Source organism: Solanum stenotomum, chromosome 10 (genome assembly GCF_019186545.1).
Source record: "Solanum stenotomum isolate F172 chromosome 10, ASM1918654v1, whole genome shotgun sequence".
NCBI lineage: Eukaryota > Viridiplantae > Streptophyta > Magnoliopsida > Solanales > Solanaceae > Solanum > Solanum stenotomum.
This window is the reverse complement of record NC_064291.1, coordinates 33,141,368-33,160,455: the sequence shown is the minus strand read 5'-3', so window position 1 is coordinate 33,160,455 and position 19,088 is coordinate 33,141,368. Positions and strand designations below refer to the sequence as shown.

Sequence of the window (19,088 nt, the reverse complement as noted above, 5' to 3'; positions counted from 1 at the left end):
ATGTCACAAAAAAGGGATCCGGCTTGGGCGTATGGAACTCCTATGGGTAGTAACACAAAAGTTAAATGTAGCTTTTGTGATGTGACATACAATGGCGGAATATTTCGTCACAAAAAGCATCTTATCGGTGGCTATAGAGATGTAAAAGTATGCCCGAACGTCCCAGATAAAGTGAAGGAAGAGATCAAAGAATATTTGTTGAAGAAAAATGAGTTTAAAATTCAAATGAACCATGAAGCATCCATGGTTAATCTTGTTGATAATGATGAAATGGATGATGATGAAGCTGAAGTGAATATGCCAATGGGGCCTCCCTCAAAGCATCAAATGATGCCTTCAAGTAGTGGGAGTGGGTCTTCCATCAATAGCACTATCAAGGGTCCTATGAATCTCTATTTCTCGCAAAAACCAAACGAAAAGAGAAAAGGTGGACCTATTGACTTAGAATCTTCTAGAAAGATTTTGAGGGATCGTGTTGTATCTGCTTTTGCTAGGTGGATGTATGATGCAGGGCTTCCTTTCAATTGTGTTATTACACAGAGAGTTTTGGTGAATTCATTGAGGTAGTTGGCCAATATGGCCCTGGAATGAAGCCCCCCACCTATCATGAGGTAAGAGTTCCTTTTCTAAAAAAGGAGGTGGAAAAGACAAACAAGATAGTAGAAGAACATAAGGTTCAATGGAAAACATATGGTTGTTCCATTATGATGGATAAATGGACAGCAAGGAATGGGAAAATGGTCATTAATGTTTTGGTGAATTCTCCATGAGGGAGTGTGTTTCTTGAATCTTATGATGCTAGTGACTCTTCTACCGATTCTAATAAGATGTTTAACTTGTTTGAGAAGACTATCATGAAGATAGGCAAGGAAAATGTGGTACAAGTTGTGACTGATAATGCAAGTGAGAACAAAAAAGCGGGTAACATGTTGAAGGGAGTGTTCCCACATATTTTCTGGACTCCTTGTGCTGCTCACTGTATTAACTTGATGTTTGGTGACATTTTCAAAGAAGCCCCGTATTCTACAGGTGAACTTGAGTCTTGATATTTAATTTTCTTTTTTAAACTTTATGTTAGTTTCTTTACATTTTAACTACCATTTTTTTTAACAGTTTTTGGTAAGGCAGTCAAGGTACATTCTTATATCAATCAAAGGGCATTGTTGTTGAATATGATGAGGAGATACTCAAAGCAAAGAAATTTGGTAAAACCCGCCAAGACAAGATTCGCAACAGCTTTTTTGACTTTGTATAGTTTTTATAAGCAAAAGAAAAATTTGAGAACTTTGTTTATGTCAACTGAATGGAATGAGAGTATCTATTCAAAGGAAACTCTTGGTAAAGAAGTTGCAAGACACATCATTAGTCCATTTTTTTTGGAATGGCGTTGTTCAAGCACTTAGAGTTGGTGGTCCTTTAATTCATGTACTTCGTATGGTGGATGGGGAGAAAAAACCACCAATGGGTTACATTTATGAAGCCATGGACAGGGCCAAAAAAAGTATTGAAAAGGCATTCAATTATGATACAAGAAAATATAAGAGTGTTTTTGAAATCATTGATGCAAGGTGGACAAATCAACTTCATCAACCTTTGCATGCAGCGGGACACATTTTGAACCCAGGGCTCTATTATAAAAATAATGACATGAAAATTTTAACTGAAGATGTGTGGCAGGGATATCATAAATGTGTTGAGAGGATGATCCCAGATAAAAATTTGCAAGACAAAATAGGGGAGGAGCTTGGTGTGTACATGAAAGCGGATGGCCTACTTGGAATTGAATCAACCATTAGAGCTAGAACCTTAAGGTCACCAGGTGAGAATTTCATCTTTTAATTGTGTTTAAAGCTTCAACTTTTAAGTTATTACACATCTTTTAAAATAACTCTTCTACAGTTGAATGGTGGATGCAATATGGTCATAATGTCCCAAACTTGCAACAGTTTGCTATTAGAGTGCAAAGTTTAACTTGTAGCGCATCCGGTTGTGAGAGAAATTGGAGCGTGTATGAACATGTGAGAAACTACATTACATTATTACTAAATTAATAGGTATCTTAATCATCCTAAGTCCTCCTATTAATTCCTTTCTACTATGTGCAGATTCATAGTAAAAAGAGAAATAGGCTTGAGTTGACACGCCTCAATGATCTAGTGTTCATCAAATATAATAGAACATTGGCGCGTCGTTACAATGCTCGTAATACCATTGATCCAATTTTGTTGGATAGTATTGATGAGGCAAATGAATGGTTAACCGGAGCACCCCAAGATCACCAAGATGAAGAAGTGTATGAAGGAGAAAGTCTCACTTATGGTGATGTTTCTATGGCAAGTGGTGTTGAGGAGAATATTTATAGTTTTAGGGGGAGTACTTTAAGGGGCAATGAAAGAGGAGCTAGAGGTTCCAGTTCAAGTCGAAACCTTGTTGATGAGCCTTCTGATGATGAAGAAGATGATGACCAAGTAGAACCCTTGGTTATGGCACTTGAAGAGTTTGAGGATCTTGTTGAAGAATAGGAGTTTGATTCTTTTGTGATTTAATTATGTTTTTGATTTTTTGCTTTATATGTTATGACTTATGAGTATTATTGACTATCTATTTACTTTTAATCTAAGAATATATTACCTCTATTCAGTTATTTAATATTTTTTTATTTTTATACTAAATATCGCTTTACTTAAAAAAAGCGTGCGCTTCGCTTCTCGCTTCTCGCTTCTGTGAAGCGAGCCCTCGTCGCTTTTTTTCGCTTCTCGCTTCCCAAAACACTGATGGTTGGGATTGTCCAGCGAAAGCTAGAGTTTATAAGCCACATGAAAGGAAATTAGATTCTCGAACGGTAAGTGATTACTTTATTGCTTATCCATAGAAATCTAAAGGGTGTAGGTTTTACTGTCCAAATCATAGTTCGAGAATTGTTGAAACTGGTAATGCAAAATTCATTGAGAATGGTGAAGTTAGTGGGAGTGTTGAATGACAAAGTGAAAATTAATGAGGTAAAGGTAAATATTTAATGTACCTACTTCCGCACCAATAACAAATATTGTTCCTCTTATTGAAGAACACTTTAACGATGTTGAGCAACATTTAGGTGAAACACTTCAAGAAGGAACTAACTCATAAGTATCTGATTCAAATGAACTACAAACAATGCCATTAAAGAAGTCTCAAAGAGAAAGAAAAACAACAAATGATTATGTGATTTATTTGCAAGAGTCAAATTTTGACATTAAAATTAATAAAGATCTGATTTCATTTTCACATGCCATAAAAAGTGTTGAGTTTGACAAATGGATTGATGTCATGAATGAATAGTTAAAATTCATGGAATACAACAAAGTCTGGGATCTTATTTAATTACCAGAAAACTCTAAAAGAATCGGGTGTAGTTGGGTCTTCAAGACCAAACGCGATTCAAATGGTAATATTGGGCGATATAAAGCCAGACTTATTGCCAAGGGATACACTCAAAAAGAAGGCATTGATTTGAAACACGCCTTTTCACCGGTCTCAAAGAAAAACTCATTAAGAATTATTTTGGTTTTGGTACCTCATTATGATTTAGAGTTACACCAAATAAATGTGAAAAATGTATTTCTTAATGGAGACCTTGAGAAGGATGTTTATATGGACCAACCAGAGGATTTCGAAATTAAAGAAAAAGATCAAATAGTGTCTAAACTAAAGAAGTTAATATATGGGCTCAAACAAGCCTCAAGCCAATGGTATATAAAGTTTAATGATACCATAACATCTTTTGAATTTAAGGAGATTACCGTTAATCGGTGTATATACCAAAATATCAGTGGGAGTAAGTTTATATTTTTAGTCTTGTATGTTGATGACATTTTACTTGTTGCTAATGATTTAGGCATATTACGTGAGATGAAAAATTTTCTCTCTATGAACTTTGAAATGAAAGATATTGGTGAGGCATCCTATGTGATAGGGATAGAAATATTTTGTGATAGATCACAAGGATTATTAGGACTGTCTCAAAAAGGCTATATCGAAAGAGTTTTAGAGAGATTTAACATGAACAATTGTTCAGCAGGAATAGTTTCTATTCAAAAGGAGACAAATTTAATCTCATGCAATGCCCAAAGAATGATGTAGAACGAAAGGAAATGGAATAGATTTCTTACTCTTCTATTGTTAGAAGTTTGATGTATGTTCAAACTTGCACAAGACCGGATATTATTTTTACGGTCGAAATGTTAGGGAGATATCAAAGTAAACCTGAAATTGATCACTGTATAACAGCAAAGAAAGTCTTGAGGTACCTGAAAGGAACAAAGGATTACATGCTCATGTATAGGAGATTCAATTGCTTAAAAGTTTTGGATACTCAGATTCAGATTTTGTTGGATGTGTTGACACTAGAAAGTCCACATTTGGTTACTTGTTCGTATTAGCTAAAGAAGCAATATCATGGAAGAGTGTTAAACAATCTGTCATTGCTACAGTCACAATGTAAGATGAATTTGTGGCATGCTATGGAGCCACAATTCATTATTATGGTTGCGGAACTTCATTTCAGGACTTGGGGTTGTCGACACCATTACCAAGCCGCTGAAAAATTATTATGATAATACTGCAGCAGTATTCTTCTCCAAGAACGATAAGTACTCCAAAGGTGTCAAACATATGAAATTAAAGTAATTTACTGTCAAGGAAGAAGTTCAGAAACAAAGAATGTTACTTGAGAATATTAAAATTGATCTTATGATTGCATATCCGTTAACAAAGGGCTTACAACCAAAGACATTTAAAGAACATATTCAAAAAATGAATCTTGGTTGTACTTATGATTGATATATTTATAATTTTTTTCCACTCTGAGATCAATTATGTGTTTCTAATATACATTAATGAATCTCTTGTTTCTCATAATGGTGTACACCTTATGATTTTGAGATATTACAAGATAAGTCTCTGTGAGACATAATTGTGGACCGTAATGTTATATGTTTTATACCTTATGAACCTAGTATGATAGGTTGCTAATGTAGTAGTATATGAAAGGAAGTATGTAGCTTTAAATTTATGTACAACTGCCATAACTCGCATTAGTAGTTTGTTATATTGTGGTATGTATGATGGACATTATAAAAGAGATTTATTTTATGCGCAACTAATGTTTATGAAATATTAATATTATATGGTCATTGGGCCAAGTGGTAGAATGTAAGAATAATCTCTTATTTATGACCCAAGTTTACTTGTGGCTCAAGTTTACTTGTGACCCAAGTAATACCATAAATAATATTTAATGAAGAATAGATCATGTCTGTACATTGGTTAGTTGATGGACGTACCAAATTAAGTCTTAACCTCTATAAATGGTCCTCCCTCCACCTATTAGGGTTACCACATATTATCTACATTAATTCCATCGCTGACGGTTGTGGTAACATAAGGCTAGGGTAAGGAAGTAGAAATTAATTTACGACTAACGCTTCCGCTTTTCTCTGTGATGATGTTTTACGCATCAGGTATGTGCCCCTAACATTCTTTACGTAAGATTATCATGTTTAAGATCATGATGTGTATTAAAGTATATAAATCCTACACAGACTTCGCGACTTTTGGTGTGGGTTTTGGTTTTCACCAGAACTATAAACTTGGTGGTTTTGGCAGAGCTTGGAGCTCGCATGGGGTTTGAGTCAGGTTGGATATGGCATTTCTGGTTGGGGTCTAGTGGAGTTCATGAAGTTTTGGCTTGGAGCCGGTCGAAAACAGAGAAAGGGAGGGAGAGTTGTGTGGTTTCGCCGGAATTGGCGAAGTGGCAACAATTTTTTGATGGCATCTCGTCGGAGAACAATGGAAGGAAACAGAGGTGTGTGCTCAGGTGGTGAACTTGAGAAAGATCTGGTGGTTTTGTGGAAACAGTGACAATGGAAAAGGAAGAAAAAATGAAGTTGAGGTCTTTTTTGGTGGTGGACTAGTCACCGGAGCTCCGACGGCTTGCTGGAAATCCTAATGAAGACCCTTCTTATAAAATCTCAAAAAAAAAATCCTAACCCTAAAATATTTGATCTACCACCCCCTAACTTAGTGACCAAGTAATTGTTTAAATAGAAAATTGAAAAACATCTTAGTACAATATAATTATCTTTAAATCGTGGGCCAAAACCACTAGTTAATAAAATATATGCGTATACAATTCTTTATCTGTTTTTAATGTATTTCTAGACTGTGCTAAATAACACCAATATGAATATTAATAAAAGTAACAAATAAAATGAATATAATGAATGACATGTAAAAAATGCAATTTAACAGAAAATAATGATTTAGTTAACTAAGATTCACAACACATTCAACTGATTGTGACAAAAAATAATATAATCAAAATTAATCGATAAACATCCTAATATTTTCCAAAAATAAGAATAATTATCAAAAAATTGCTTTAAAACTGCAAAACCTATATTTTGAACTATTTAACAAATAAAATACTTAAAAGTATTAATTTTGATAAATATCATACCAAAATTTGATGTCAACGAGGCTCTTGTTAAAATATTCAAAAGCAAAAACTTTTACTCAACTCTCCCTCCCCCCCTCCCCCCAAAAAAAAATTAAAACTTTTTGAAGTTATTTTTTTAATTTTTTACCATCCCACTATCCCAACTCCCACCCCACGACCCCACCCCTACCCCCAAAAAGTGTAAAACAATTTAATTTTTTTATCACTCCACCCCTCCCAAGAAAAGTAATTTGTTTTTAGAAAAAAAATCATTTTTTTTCCTTATCACACCCATTTCCCTACCCTGACCATCTTACCCTCTAAAAAATATATTAATGCCATATTCTTATTTTTATTATTCTTCATTTTATGAAAGAACCTCTTTTATCCATTTTATCATAAAACTACCGCTTTTAAATGAATAATATAAGTTTTATTCATTCTTTTTCTCATTTTAAACAGATTGGATATCCAACCTATTTAAAATGAATTAATTTGAATAAGTAGCCATATAAATTATCCATTATGTCACCCGATGGATGTATGCCTATTTAGATAGTTATGACTTATGACAAAGATAAAATGGACAATTCTCTTCATCACCAATTTAGATAGAGACTGATCACGAGGGTGAATAAGAGGTATTACTTGAATCACCTTTGTTTTTATTTATATTGCTACTTAGGTTGTGTTTGGTATTAATAAAAATATTTTCAATGGAAAATTATATTTGGAACATAAGTGTATTTTTTACTTCTTCCTTTTTTGTGTGTTTGATAAATTATTTTTGTGTGGGAGTTGAGGCCTTAAGGGTATTTGATGGGTGGAAAGAAGACAATAAACTTGAAATGTCACTTATAAAACTCTTTTCTTTTAAAAAGAAAATTATTTTTCTTATTTTTAGGAAACTTATTTTCTTAAAGAAAATATTTTAAAAAATATTTTGGCCAATCAAATATAAAATAAAAATTTGAAAACAACTGTGCCAACCACACCCTTAGTGTAAACTTAGTATAAATTTATTTATTTATTAAAAGTAATTGGATGAATTTAAGGTATTTATTAAAAAATTCAAGGTGTTTAGCAATAAGTAAAAGTGCTTTTGAATAGCAATAGCAATAGTTTTTTTGTTGTTGGGAAAAAGTTAAAAATTTTGGTTATTGAAAAAAAAAGCCAGAAGCAATTTTTTTCTAAAACAAAACTATCCTTATCATAAATACATATTTATCAATATATTCTTCATTAATTTATTGAATTTTTATCATAAAACATTATTTTCTTTTAGTATAAAAATAGAAGAATAGATCATTTCCTTTTAATTTTGAATACAAGTATCCATGCATCACCTATAAGATTATTATTTGTTTATCTTTTTTTCTTTTTTTTGTTAATAAAGAATAATGTCATTAATTACGAATATGCTTTATATATAATGTGCATTTATACGTAGAAAAAAAGGTTAGATTAACATATATCTTTCATTAAATTTCAAATATTTGAAAATTTATAGGAAAAAAATGTTAAACTGTATTCTTCTCATGTCGTATAACCAAGAAAGTATTATATTTTGATCAAAGCTGACCTGATTTAAATTTTGAGAAACGGAACTGGGGTATTCATTGGAACCTTTACAATGCAATTTTCATTATCATATTTTTGTGTACAGTTAACATCCAAATAAAGGTCCTACGAATGACAATTGTGGAATAATTTTTAATTTATATTGTTTGATGTTTTGTACTTCCTCCGTCCAACAATAGTTGTTCATTATATTATTTTATGACAATAATACTTGTCCACTTTATGAAATCAATAGATAATTTTATTGATTCCTAACTTACCTTATCATTAATTATAATCATTTCCCTATTGTATTTTTCAATACATTATATTTATTATATTCAAAGGTGATATAAAAAAAATTACTCTTTTATTTATAGTTTAAGAAGTGTGCAAAGTCAATAGTCGACAACTATTGTTGAATATAGTGAGTAGTATATTTAAATTATCATGTTAATCTTATACTAATATCTAATATTTCATTTAAATTATTTGTGTGTTATATTGATTGAAAAATTTTAATATATATCTTCTATTTTAATTTAATAAATATACAAACTTAACTAAAATCTTTCATCATAAATATTTAAAATAATTTTAATAGAACATATCCATTGCTTTGTAATTTAATACTCAAAAATATATTTTTAAGAAGATTTGTCAAACAACAATCACCAAATACCTTTCAAATGGATTAACCAAACATAAACTACTTTCCTCTAGAGGTAGTAGTTTTTGAAAAGTACTTTTTCAAAAAAAAAAAATCAAAATAAGTTATTTTTGACCGCTTGACCAAACAAACACTGAAGTTGATTTTTCTTTCTTTCGTAGAGAAATTCTTGTCACATGTCCAAAAATTTGTCCATACTATTACACATCAATTCATTGTCAATGTCGCACCATAAATATTTTTATCTTTTAGGTGACCTGATTTTGTAAAACGATCCGTATTATATAAGTTTAACTACATAATACATGCAATAAGAACACAAAGAAACCTAAAATCAGAAAGTTAACTTTCACATTAATTTCATGACCAAATAAAACCAAAATGTTTGTGTATTTTCCTTGGCTAGCTAGACAACATACAAGAGATTGGATTATGGACAGCCCTACTTGTATTTCAAAGACCACAAAAGTTAACTAAAACCTAAAACCACAACATTCAAAGACCATAAAAGTTGAAGGGAAAAAAATTCACCATAGGGGGTTGTAAACCAACACTGAAGCTGACTGAGAATTAGTTGAAATCTTGAACAGGCTTTTGGAATAACATCACAATAATAGCTTAAGCTGGGTAAGAGCTAAACGATAAACTAAATAAAGCACGAGATAGAAAAAGGTTAACCAACAATGCATGTACAACTTCGCGCTGTGAGAATGTTACAACATTCAACAAAATGAACATCAATAGAATATCAATTTTTGTTTTGATCCATCTGTTTTGTAAGTAGAACATAACAATACCGGGATATAGAAAGAAATATGTGCTTAGAGACCTAACATGGACAAAACTTAAATTGTTGAATCTGATATGATACCCCCAACCCCACCATAGCCTGTTTTTTCTGTATTTGAACCTCACTGTTCAAAACTTGTATGCATCTTTCAAAGGTATGAACATTTCTGTTTTTTTTTTTTTTTTGAAAATTTAAAGAATTTCATAATAAACCTGCTTCAAAGAGGTTTCTCCTTCTCAGGGTCTCGTCTACCAGTTTGAACGTCTTCTTTACAAGCTTCTGATCAAGGGCTGTGGTTCTATAGATCTTAAACACACGGTCCACACAATCTGGTGCAGTGCATTGGAAATATGACTCCTCAAATTTTTTCTTTACAAACCTAAAGAGTACATCATCAAAATACAGAAATAGACCATTTAGCACGTGAATAAACAAGAATGTCGAAGGAAAGACTATGAGCTCTGGCCACGTCCTCAAGATCCAAAATATTGGTTCATAATGATAAACCCAAAAAGCAGAAAATAGACCAATATAGTAGAATTAAAAACACACAGATAAATTAACTATGCTATCCCATCTAAAGTGCAAGTCAATCGTAATAGCTATAGACTGCTAGAAGTCCTACAGAGAAGTTACGTGAATTAATTGTGAGTAGCTTGAGAAAATTAATTTTCTCCCTAGTTATGTGATGAAAAGCAAATCAGGAAAATTCTAGTATTTCTTGAAGAACCCAAGAAATCCATCTGTGGGATCAATATGTTCTCATTTATAAAAAGTACTGCACATGAAAAAAACTTACTCATAAGCATGCTCAATCTCTTGTTTTCCTGTTGAAACTGACTGGTAATCTTTAAACCACTCACAAGTGTTGAGGGGCACCTACAACCACGGGATATTATTCTTAGATGAGAAAGAACAGTTCCACAGACAGACACCGCTACTAGATAAAATGTACTTACTTTCAGAACCTTCTGCTCAAATATATCAAATTTGTTGAGAAACAGCATGAAGGAAGTTTTCTGCACAAAGAATAAAGTGTCAACTTCCTAACTGGTCTGATTTATTTGCTTTTTTAAAACAACCCAAAAGAAGTGATGCAAATGTATATAACAAAAAAGATTCATGAGTACAAGCTGATACAAGTGGATGTTGTATAATTCAAGATCCCGAACCAAGCATTGTCCTCTAGCAGACACAAAAAACTGACCTCAAAACATGGTTGCTTTAAGACCCACTCAAAGAGTTCCTTGGTCTCCATCATTCGGTTCTTTCTTTCATCCTCAAATAGAGTTTGATCATACCTGAAGTGAGAAATAGAACAATCGTAAATATGCAATTGCATCATTTCCTACTCACAAATTTCAAATCCTTTTGACCTAGATTAATTAATGATTTATTTCCTTTCTCATTCTGGAAAGCTACATGATCCACGTACTGCTACTTATGATCAAGTCCAGATTTGGGTTGACTTAAAAGTAAATGATGTTAGAAATTTCAGAAAGTTAGGAACAGAAATCTTACTCACTAATAGCAGCACAAAATATAACTGCTGTTACACCTTCAAATAGATGAATCCACTTTCTTCTCTCATTTCTCTGACCTCCAACATCAAAAAGCCTATACACTTCTCCACTTTTTTTGTTCTCTCCAACTGGACTGAAGATATTTTGGTAGTTATAAAGCTATCCATCGTAAGTAGAAAGAATACAATGTACATTGTAAGAAAACAAAAATACAAAGTCATAAACAATTGCATCGTTCGAGGACCACAAGCACTGGATCATAATCAAGAAATGAAAGGACATATAAATGTACCTACTTTGACAGGCACAAGTAGGCACCTAAGCAACAGATGAGGGATAAACAGGAACTGCACATCAACTACTTTAATAATATTTCAACAGCATGACTATGACTTCACACAGAGAAGCATATCACGTAGTTCATTGAATGCTACAAGAAGAAAGACGTGTATATAAGCCTGCTCTTCAAGGCAGATAGGGCCTGCCTAAAAAAGAGATAGTAGGATGGATTTCAACCAACATATGTCTTGTTCCGACAGAACAAAGAAAACTAAGTAGTGGTTCAGATAGCTCTTTCACTTTGCTTGCAAATCCAGTAAAAGGTAGTAGTTTTTAGGCTCTAGATTAAACCAACACTTCTTTAAGAGATCAAAATGTAAAAAACCACTAAAAGTGAGGTTTTAGGAAATGGACAGTTCAAGGATGCGTGAAAATTCACCTGAACTGTATTTCAACGACACCTGTCGTTCGAATCCGGGCAAAAAGAACATCCTCCTACAAGATAACAAGAAAAATGAGTACTATATTAAGATCTCCAATAAAGTAAATAAAACCAGCTGTAATGCATATATGGTATCAGTGTTAAAGACATCATTAAATAAACAAAGTTTTTTCTCTCTAACATCTTACAATTTTAAATGAGGTAGTCTATAGACAATTTAACATGAATGGAACAGACAAGATTCCTTCATCAAAGAATTTTGTTGTGCTTGGCTAGGAAAAGTATCTAACCAGCACTTAAAGGAGAGTATAAGAGTACAATAAATAGATAAAATAAAAGTAATCCATCTTTAGATAAGAAAATTTATACAATTCACCAGATGCAATCCAAGATACTATGCATGAAGAAAGAAATTATAGCAATTGAGAGTAACTGAACAGCAACTATAAGAACTTGATAGATGAACCACATTTTCCTTTACCAGCAATAGACAAGCAACACTTGCACTTCTTACACTTACACTTCCTATATAAAGAACGCCACTAACGTAATAGAAAATTATATACAGGCATATACAGTAAGCAAGGGCAAGCGTACTGTAATACCAAGTATCTTGGGTGTTAAACAGCATATTTAACTATAATTGTTATTTTTCTTCAAAAAGATGGTGCAGCAAAAAGGTTGTAAGTATTGATTAAAAATGTCTCTCAATGATTTTGTGAAGCATATAAGGGCTTTAAATAACCAACTTAAAACACAAAATCTGCATAATTTAAAATTCAAAAAACCTAATACTGCATCTCAACTAAACAAAACCTAATAGAAATTTAAAATTCAAATCATCCTAAACCTAAGCAACTTATTAGACTAAAATATACTGCCTTAACTAAAAGTAAATTTCAACAATAGCAAGCTGCAGTTTGAATTTTGAAATATTTACCAACACCAGGGTTGTCAAATGGGTGGGCTAAAATGAGATAAGAAAGACAATTGGTTTGGTCCAGCCTGTCAAAGTTATACATGTCAAGACTACCATTCTTTCCAGTTTACATCGACAGTTTGACATCCCTAAGACCAAAACTCAAACATAAAATACTTCCACTAATGCATCTGAGCCAAAACTGATATGTACAATTGTGAATTCAACATCATGTTGAGGATAGTTTTATGATAAGAGTTGGAGAACAGATGATTATGATTTCTTTGCAAATTCAATATGAAAATAAGAATAGATTTTATTATAGCAATGAAAGCACAACTCTTAAACGGGAAAAACCTCATTGATATTTCTTACCTTTGTTGGAATATAATGTATATCAGAAAATCTCTCCAAGTTTTCCATGAAATAATGGGCACAATCTGGAACCTGAAGCTCATTACCACGTAACAGAGTTTCCTACAAGAAAGAAAGAACTCAATCAGAGTAAAGAAAAGTTAATCTTTACTCAATAAAAGATTAAGGGTGTGTTCGTTACGGAGGGAGACATGATTTCCAATTTTCCAATGTTCGATTGGTCAAAAAATTTCGAGAACATTTTCTATAGGAAAACAAGTTCTTTAAAAATGAGGAAAATGACTTCCCTAGTGGAAGTAGGAAAAACAAGTTCCACAAGTGGCATTCCACATTAATTGTGTCTCCACCCTCCAACACACCTCATCTTCACACCCTTACCCCCATAGCCCCTATCCCCACCACCCCACACCCCTAGCCTACCTCCCATAGTATTTGTCTAGAATATACATAAATGCTTTTTTTTTATAAACTAGAAATATTCATAAATGCTTTTAGGATAAGATTTTTTGCTTACATATTGAACACAAGAAAACAAGTAAGATACCCACATATTTTCCTAGAAAATATTTTCTATTTTAAACATTTTCCTTCATTCTGAACACACCCTAAGGGTTCATATATTTCGGATCTTATACCTGATTCAATCATCTATTTTATTAATCAGAATCTCTGATCAGCTATTGTATGAATAATCACATACTAAAGTGATTTGCTTCAATGAGATTAAAAATTAGAACTATGGAAAAGCAATCTAAAGAAAGAGGCTTTGGGACAAGTTAAAGTAAGACGGTCTATATGCATTGCCAGTTTAGCACACACAAGAAAAATGAAGGTAAAGTGATGGATTGTGGTGCTAAATATGAATAGTTTAGATATCTAAGCTCAGTCTTTCAGGAGAATGAATGCCACGATAGACAAAGATGTAGCATATAGAGTTAGAAGAGATGACTGATGTGGAGTATTATGAGATCGTTATGCGATGGGAAGATATCAAATATAGTGAAAAGCAAAGACGGGCAGCATGGGAGTGAATGATGGGCCTTTACAGCCCAAAAATATTCCCAAGATGAGTGTCTTAAAAATGTGACAGTTAAGATGAATTTGCAGTCATATAAGTCTAGACAAAATTAGGATAAGCACCTCTGACAAAAGGTGCAAGTAACATACATATTTTTATGACGGTGATAACTGACCAGCTCGCACACACCTCAACTATCCCACTAGGTACCTGTTATCTCCCACTAGCTCAAGTATCATCCACTAAGCCCTATAGGAAAAAAGTGCAAGCAACATAGATACACAATAAAATGAGATAAGGTTCAGATTATCAAGACATGTCCATCCAAATGCACCAGTCTGAAGGTACGACACTTTAGTGAATGAAGGTGCTAAAATGGAACAAGGGAATCCTAAATGAAGGTGCTCTTCACATTAGATCGATTAGGAATAAGAGTAAGATTTTAAAGTCTCTAGTTTTGCAGAACTCCTGATTTTTCCTTAAAGACAAACCAACAAATGGCATTAGAAGGAGACGTGAAATTCTCCGAAGAGAGCAGAATATATACTAAACCATGCCGAGAAATCCAACTACTTTGGGGTTTTTAAAATACTAGTTACGGATTGAGGCATTGTTGATTGATTGATTTCAATGAATTGATCATTTCAAATATCATTTATTTATATAAGTAAAAAACAATATTTTTGTGAAGTTTATACAAATCAACGAGCCCAAAGAAAGTACTTGAAACTGAAATAAATAATCAAAGTGCTTAACCCAAAGCAAAATTACTTGAATAGCAGGATCTTTCCAAAGAGCTTCAATATCCTGCACCAGATCCTTAGTCAGGCAAGGATAATCCAACCTGCCTCCAATTTCTGAAAGCTTCTCGCCGATCTCCTGGAGCCAAAGAAATACGTGTTTATGTTTATGCAGTTAAGTACGACAAGCAATCTCATTCCTTCACTTTCATGGGTTTCCCTTGGCCAAATGACTTCAAGATGACAGCCCAAATATCTGGTAATTGCATAAGAACGAATAACACAAACCTTATTTTCAGCTGATAGAAGATACTTTGAGGCCTCTAATTCATTTTGAGCTAATTCCTTTGATCCATCATGTAATATCTGTTATGGAACCAAGCACCCACCATGTAAGAATGTCAGTATCCATGACACATGGTAATTGACACTCATTATCAATCATGTGTATGATATTTCTATATATGCATGTCTCTCTAACAAGCAGCACCTATTTTGCAAAAAAGGAAATAACCAACACACCCTTTCAAGTATTCCGTACTTTTATTGTCTGATAAACATTGGCATGAATCACAGGGATGTAGTTCTTTAGCTCTGCTTCATCAAAGCCAGTTTGGAACAAGAGTTTTATCTGCATGGCAGAAATAATAGAGCACACTGGAGTTAAGAGAAACACATTTTGCAGAACATATGATAAAAGTAAATAAAAATTTGCTCTCTAACAACTTAAACTTTAAGATGAAATGATACATTTAACACGTTATCATAGCAGGCAAAAGTCTTGGGTTCGAGCAGGGACGGAGCTAGGGGTGGAACCGCCTTTGCCGTATATACAGGTAAAATTTAATTTTTATGTGTATATATTCCATAATAAATCCATTTGACACAGCCAAGAAGTTTATCTCTGTGGTCAAGGGGGTTCAAAATTTTCCCAAGGTCACTAGTTAAAGTCTCGCTCACTGCAGTATTTTCCCCTATTTTACCTTTCGCATTCCCAACAACTTCCAGCTATACTTGTATCATTTAAAATATTGATGTTGTTGAGTACTTTTCAAAAAAAGAAAATTGGTTGTTGAGTACTAAATATGTATTATTATATTAGTAATTCAATCTTTTACACATTTTTATAGAACCTTTACAATTTCAAAGATAATACATGATTGAAGGGTCACAAATCCGGTGAAAAAGAGCGTTTAAAATAAAGTAGAACACTACAAAATGAAAGGAAAAAAAGACAATTTTTAAAAAGGGCTTGACGGAGCAAAGGCAAAAGCAAGAAGAAATGTCAAATGGGGCATGACAAGACATATTAAAATTTAGTGGGTTAAGGTAAGTCTTGCCCTTCGCCGCTTGCTGCATTTATATTTTTGTAATTTTCGCATGTTTACTTCTTCATATTCTAAACCCCCTTGGTGATAATCCTGCCTCCACCACTGGATTCGAGTCTCACCACTACCCATTATCAGGAAAAAAAGTTCACGCGATTGGCTCATCAAAAAGAATCAAGCTCGGTAGTTCAATCTATAATTTATCATTCACGGACATTGATAAGATCCATCCGGCACATGTGGTAACACGTTGAAGCATAATTAAGTAATAAAGATGTGTGGCAACTAAACCTTTTAGATAAGATGGTCACACACTTCAACACATTAACATATACATTTTGGGAGTAATGAAATCTTAATAGATATTTTATAAGATCTCTTGCCTGTTTAAAAATCGTAGACTTCCCCGAATCTCCGGAACCTTGAAACAACAGAAAAATCAGCATTCAGCAAGCACAGTCAAACAGGACATTAACCAGCAAACACACAGCAGTAAGTTTAAAATATGGCAAAAGAATACTATAAGATAAGGAAGAATAAAGAATTCGACAAATAAGTCAATCCAGAGGTGGAAGTTCCTCTATGCTACAACAATATTCCAAAGAAATTTTTTTCACTATGCTTCCTCCGCCAGCATCTTATGAAGCAGAAGCTTCGAGGAAAAGCAAAGTTCAAAACCAATTGCCTCCTCAAATATAACAAGTCTGAATGTAGAAATAGAATATGCCTATAGCCTGTAGGCATCATAAATCACTACATGGGTATGGTGGCCATAAAAGGGAAAGGCAAAGCAAAGACAAAGTAAGAAATAACTAGATCATATGATAATTGAAGACTATATTTTTTTCCTTATTTACCAAGTAGAAGAAGTTTCTGAATATGCTTGTCTGCCTTTGTTTCTTGTTCAATCCGTCTTTCTATCTCTGCAGTCTGAAGACACATGATCTAGTCAGGACACTGGGGGTTATGTAAGAAATATTTTTCGCTCTCCTAGCTTTATAGACAGCACTATGGACTATACCAAAATTCCAAATCTATTTCATATAACTCATACCTGAGTATTTTCCTCATCATCGGCTTGACTGTAGTGTTTGTTTCTGCTGCACAACGAGCCCATGTTTTCGAAAACCACCGACAGCATAGGCCTGCGTGATAGTCAAACTAGGGATCTCAAATCTGTTGTTACAGCTCCTTTATGATGTCCATGTATGCCTAATTTTCAAAGAGACAAACAATTAACAGAATAAAAATAAGCCAATAAGGTACTTATGCACAAAAGACTATACTGCAACTGCAGTTCAATTGCATCCACATAATAATCAAAGTACGTCTCCCTTGTCCCATGTTTGCATCTCAATCCAATAAAAGTTCAAGATACCCTTCTCCAACCCCCAGAGTTAACTAAGGCAATTATACACAAATGTATGAATGAAAATGCCACACGATCACTTGGGAACTAAGTTCAGGATTTCATTGTTGCAAGGAAACTCAGAAAGAGAAGAAACAAAAGGCAGTTGAATCCTCATTATTAATCAACTAAGCCTCAATGGCAAATTAATTAGGGTCAGCTACACGAATCATCTATTTTCTTTCAAACCTTTTTTGAAAATGATTTTCTTGAGTCAAGCGTCTATCGGAAACAACTTCTCTACCCTGCAAAAGTAGAAGTAAGGTTTGCGTACACCTACCCTTGTCAGACCCCACTTGCAGGAATATATATTTAGGGTATGTTGTTGTTGTTGAACTGGTTTGTGTGTGTTTCAACTGTCATCTATACCCCTTTCACTCTATTCAAACATATCTCATTCCAATAATTGTAAATAAACTTCACAAGATTATCACTATTAACCACAAAATTATACCATACATTACAATTAATCACTTCCAAAATAACAAAGAAGTGACTAAAACCCCCTTTAATTCATCCAAGATGACACAGCCTCTTCACAAATTACCCACCACTCCAATAATAATAACAACAACATAAATAAAACTACAGTAAAGACAGTCAATTCAACACCGTACTCACTAGCATTCTTGATTCTGAAACACTCCAAACCTTTAAAAACTAACCCCAGAAAAAAGCATTTAAAAAAGCAACAACTTAACATTTATACATAAAGATATATGTGTAAAAGCTTAAAAACAGCTACCAACTTTTAATTTTCCTCTTCTTTAACATTCAATTCAATCATCTATTTATTACAACCAACATTTTTAGATTCTGAACCACAACAAGCCCTAAAACATTTGGAAATTAAGCATTTTTTTTTATGAAAAAAAAAACAGCAAGATTACATTTTTATATATAGAGAGAGATAATAAAGATGTGTATTTAAGTGAAAGACTGTACTAACCAGAGGATCTGGAAGATGAAACACTGATCTGATGAAAAGAGAGATAAATAAAGAGAGAAAGTTGAAAGAAACAATGTTTTTATAGAGAGACAAAAGAAAGACACAGAAAATAGTGTTACCTAACCATAGTGAGTCAAGGTTCAAACTTTTGACTAACCAAAAAACAATACACATTTTTAACTTTTTATATCTTTTTCTTTTGTTTTTGCAACGTGCCAACATTAGTGCTTCTTTTCCTTATCTTCACTTCTTTTTTCAGTATTCGCACTAAAGCCCGGTTATTATAGATTCGTGTAATATAAAGCCTTATTTAGGTGAAAGTACTTTTTATTAAAAAAAATTTATAACCAAGACTCGAACTATAAAAACATTTAATTAAGAGAGGAATAATTTCATCTTCTGCGCCACTTTTACTCAAATTGCATACAATTGTCTTAATTACTAGGGCTTGCTCAAATTGGTTTTTTTTTTTCAAAAGAATATTTATAATAGTGTACATGTTTGAATGTACTTGGATAGAACTTAAAAAGTGAAAATTAAGTTGAAAAATATGTTATAAATTATTTTCCAAATTTGAAATATAATCTCAAAGTTAAATTTGAAATTTTTATA

At 33.0% G+C, this 19,088-nt stretch overlaps 3 protein-coding genes across 4 annotated transcripts; 2 read left to right on the top strand and 1 right to left on the bottom strand.

Moving 5' to 3' along the window:
- Window positions 1-1,046, top strand: LOC125842922 (uncharacterized). Its single transcript, XM_049522198.1, has 2 exons — window positions 1-563; window positions 803-1,046. The coding sequence occupies exons 1-2, from the start codon at window positions 1-3 to the stop codon at window positions 1,044-1,046; spliced, it is 807 nt and encodes a 268-aa protein (XP_049378155.1).
- A 56-nt stretch (window positions 1,047-1,102) lies between these two features.
- On the top strand, window positions 1,103-2,600 carry LOC125843264 (uncharacterized). The gene is made up of 3 exons (XM_049522480.1): window positions 1,103-1,819; window positions 1,900-2,018; window positions 2,106-2,600. Exons 1-3 carry the CDS (start codon window positions 1,309-1,311, stop codon window positions 2,520-2,522), a joined length of 1,047 nt encoding a protein of 348 aa, XP_049378437.1. The 5' UTR covers window positions 1,103-1,308; the 3' UTR covers window positions 2,523-2,600.
- Window positions 2,601-9,333: 6,733 nt separating this feature from the next.
- Window positions 9,334-18,615, bottom strand: LOC125842078 (guanine nucleotide-binding protein alpha-1 subunit). Of its 2 annotated transcripts, none has more exons than XM_049521281.1 (14): window positions 18,477-18,615; window positions 17,174-17,331; window positions 16,977-17,049; window positions 16,503-16,540; window positions 15,333-15,422; window positions 15,080-15,157; window positions 14,823-14,930; window positions 13,034-13,135; window positions 11,737-11,792; window positions 11,017-11,151; window positions 10,703-10,796; window positions 10,455-10,514; window positions 10,295-10,374; window positions 9,334-9,874 (listed from the first exon to the last, which is right to left on the bottom strand). In XM_049521281.1, exons 2-14 carry the CDS (start codon window positions 17,258-17,260, stop codon window positions 9,697-9,699), a joined length of 1,179 nt encoding a protein of 392 aa, XP_049377238.1. In that variant the 5' UTR covers window positions 17,261-17,331; window positions 18,477-18,615; the 3' UTR covers window positions 9,334-9,696. The 2 variants fall into 2 exon arrangements, with proteins under 2 accessions (XP_049377238.1, XP_049377239.1); XM_049521282.1 differs by having other exon boundaries at window positions 17,174-17,264; window positions 18,477-18,573.
- Between the last annotated feature and the right edge of the window lie 473 nt (window positions 18,616-19,088).

Coding starts and splice junctions, on each gene's coding strand:
- LOC125842078 (XM_049521281.1), bottom strand. CDS start 17,260: ATGCTGTCGGTGGTTTTCGAAAACATGGGCTCGTTGTGCAGCAGAAAC. Junction 10,375..10,454: donor TTGAGCAGAAGGTTCTGAAA/GTAAGTACATTT, acceptor CCGTGGTTGTAG/GTGCCCCTCAACACTTGTGA. Junction 9,875..10,294: donor GAGATTGAGCATGCTTATGA/GTAAGTTTTTTT, acceptor TGTACTCTTTAG/GTTTGTAAAGAAAAAATTTG.
- LOC125843264 (XM_049522480.1), top strand. CDS start 1,309: ATGAGAGTATCTATTCAAAGGAAACTCTTGGTAAAGAAGTTGCAAGAC. Junction 1,820..1,899: donor TAGAACCTTAAGGTCACCAG/GTGAGAATTTCA, acceptor ACTCTTCTACAG/TTGAATGGTGGATGCAATAT. Junction 2,019..2,105: donor ATTGGAGCGTGTATGAACAT/GTGAGAAACTAC, acceptor TACTATGTGCAG/ATTCATAGTAAAAAGAGAAA.
- LOC125842922 (XM_049522198.1), top strand. CDS start 1: ATGTCACAAAAAAGGGATCCGGCTTGGGCGTATGGAACTCCTATGGGT. Junction 564..802: donor GTTTTGGTGAATTCATTGAG/GTAGTTGGCCAA, acceptor TTATGATGCTAG/TGACTCTTCTACCGATTCTA.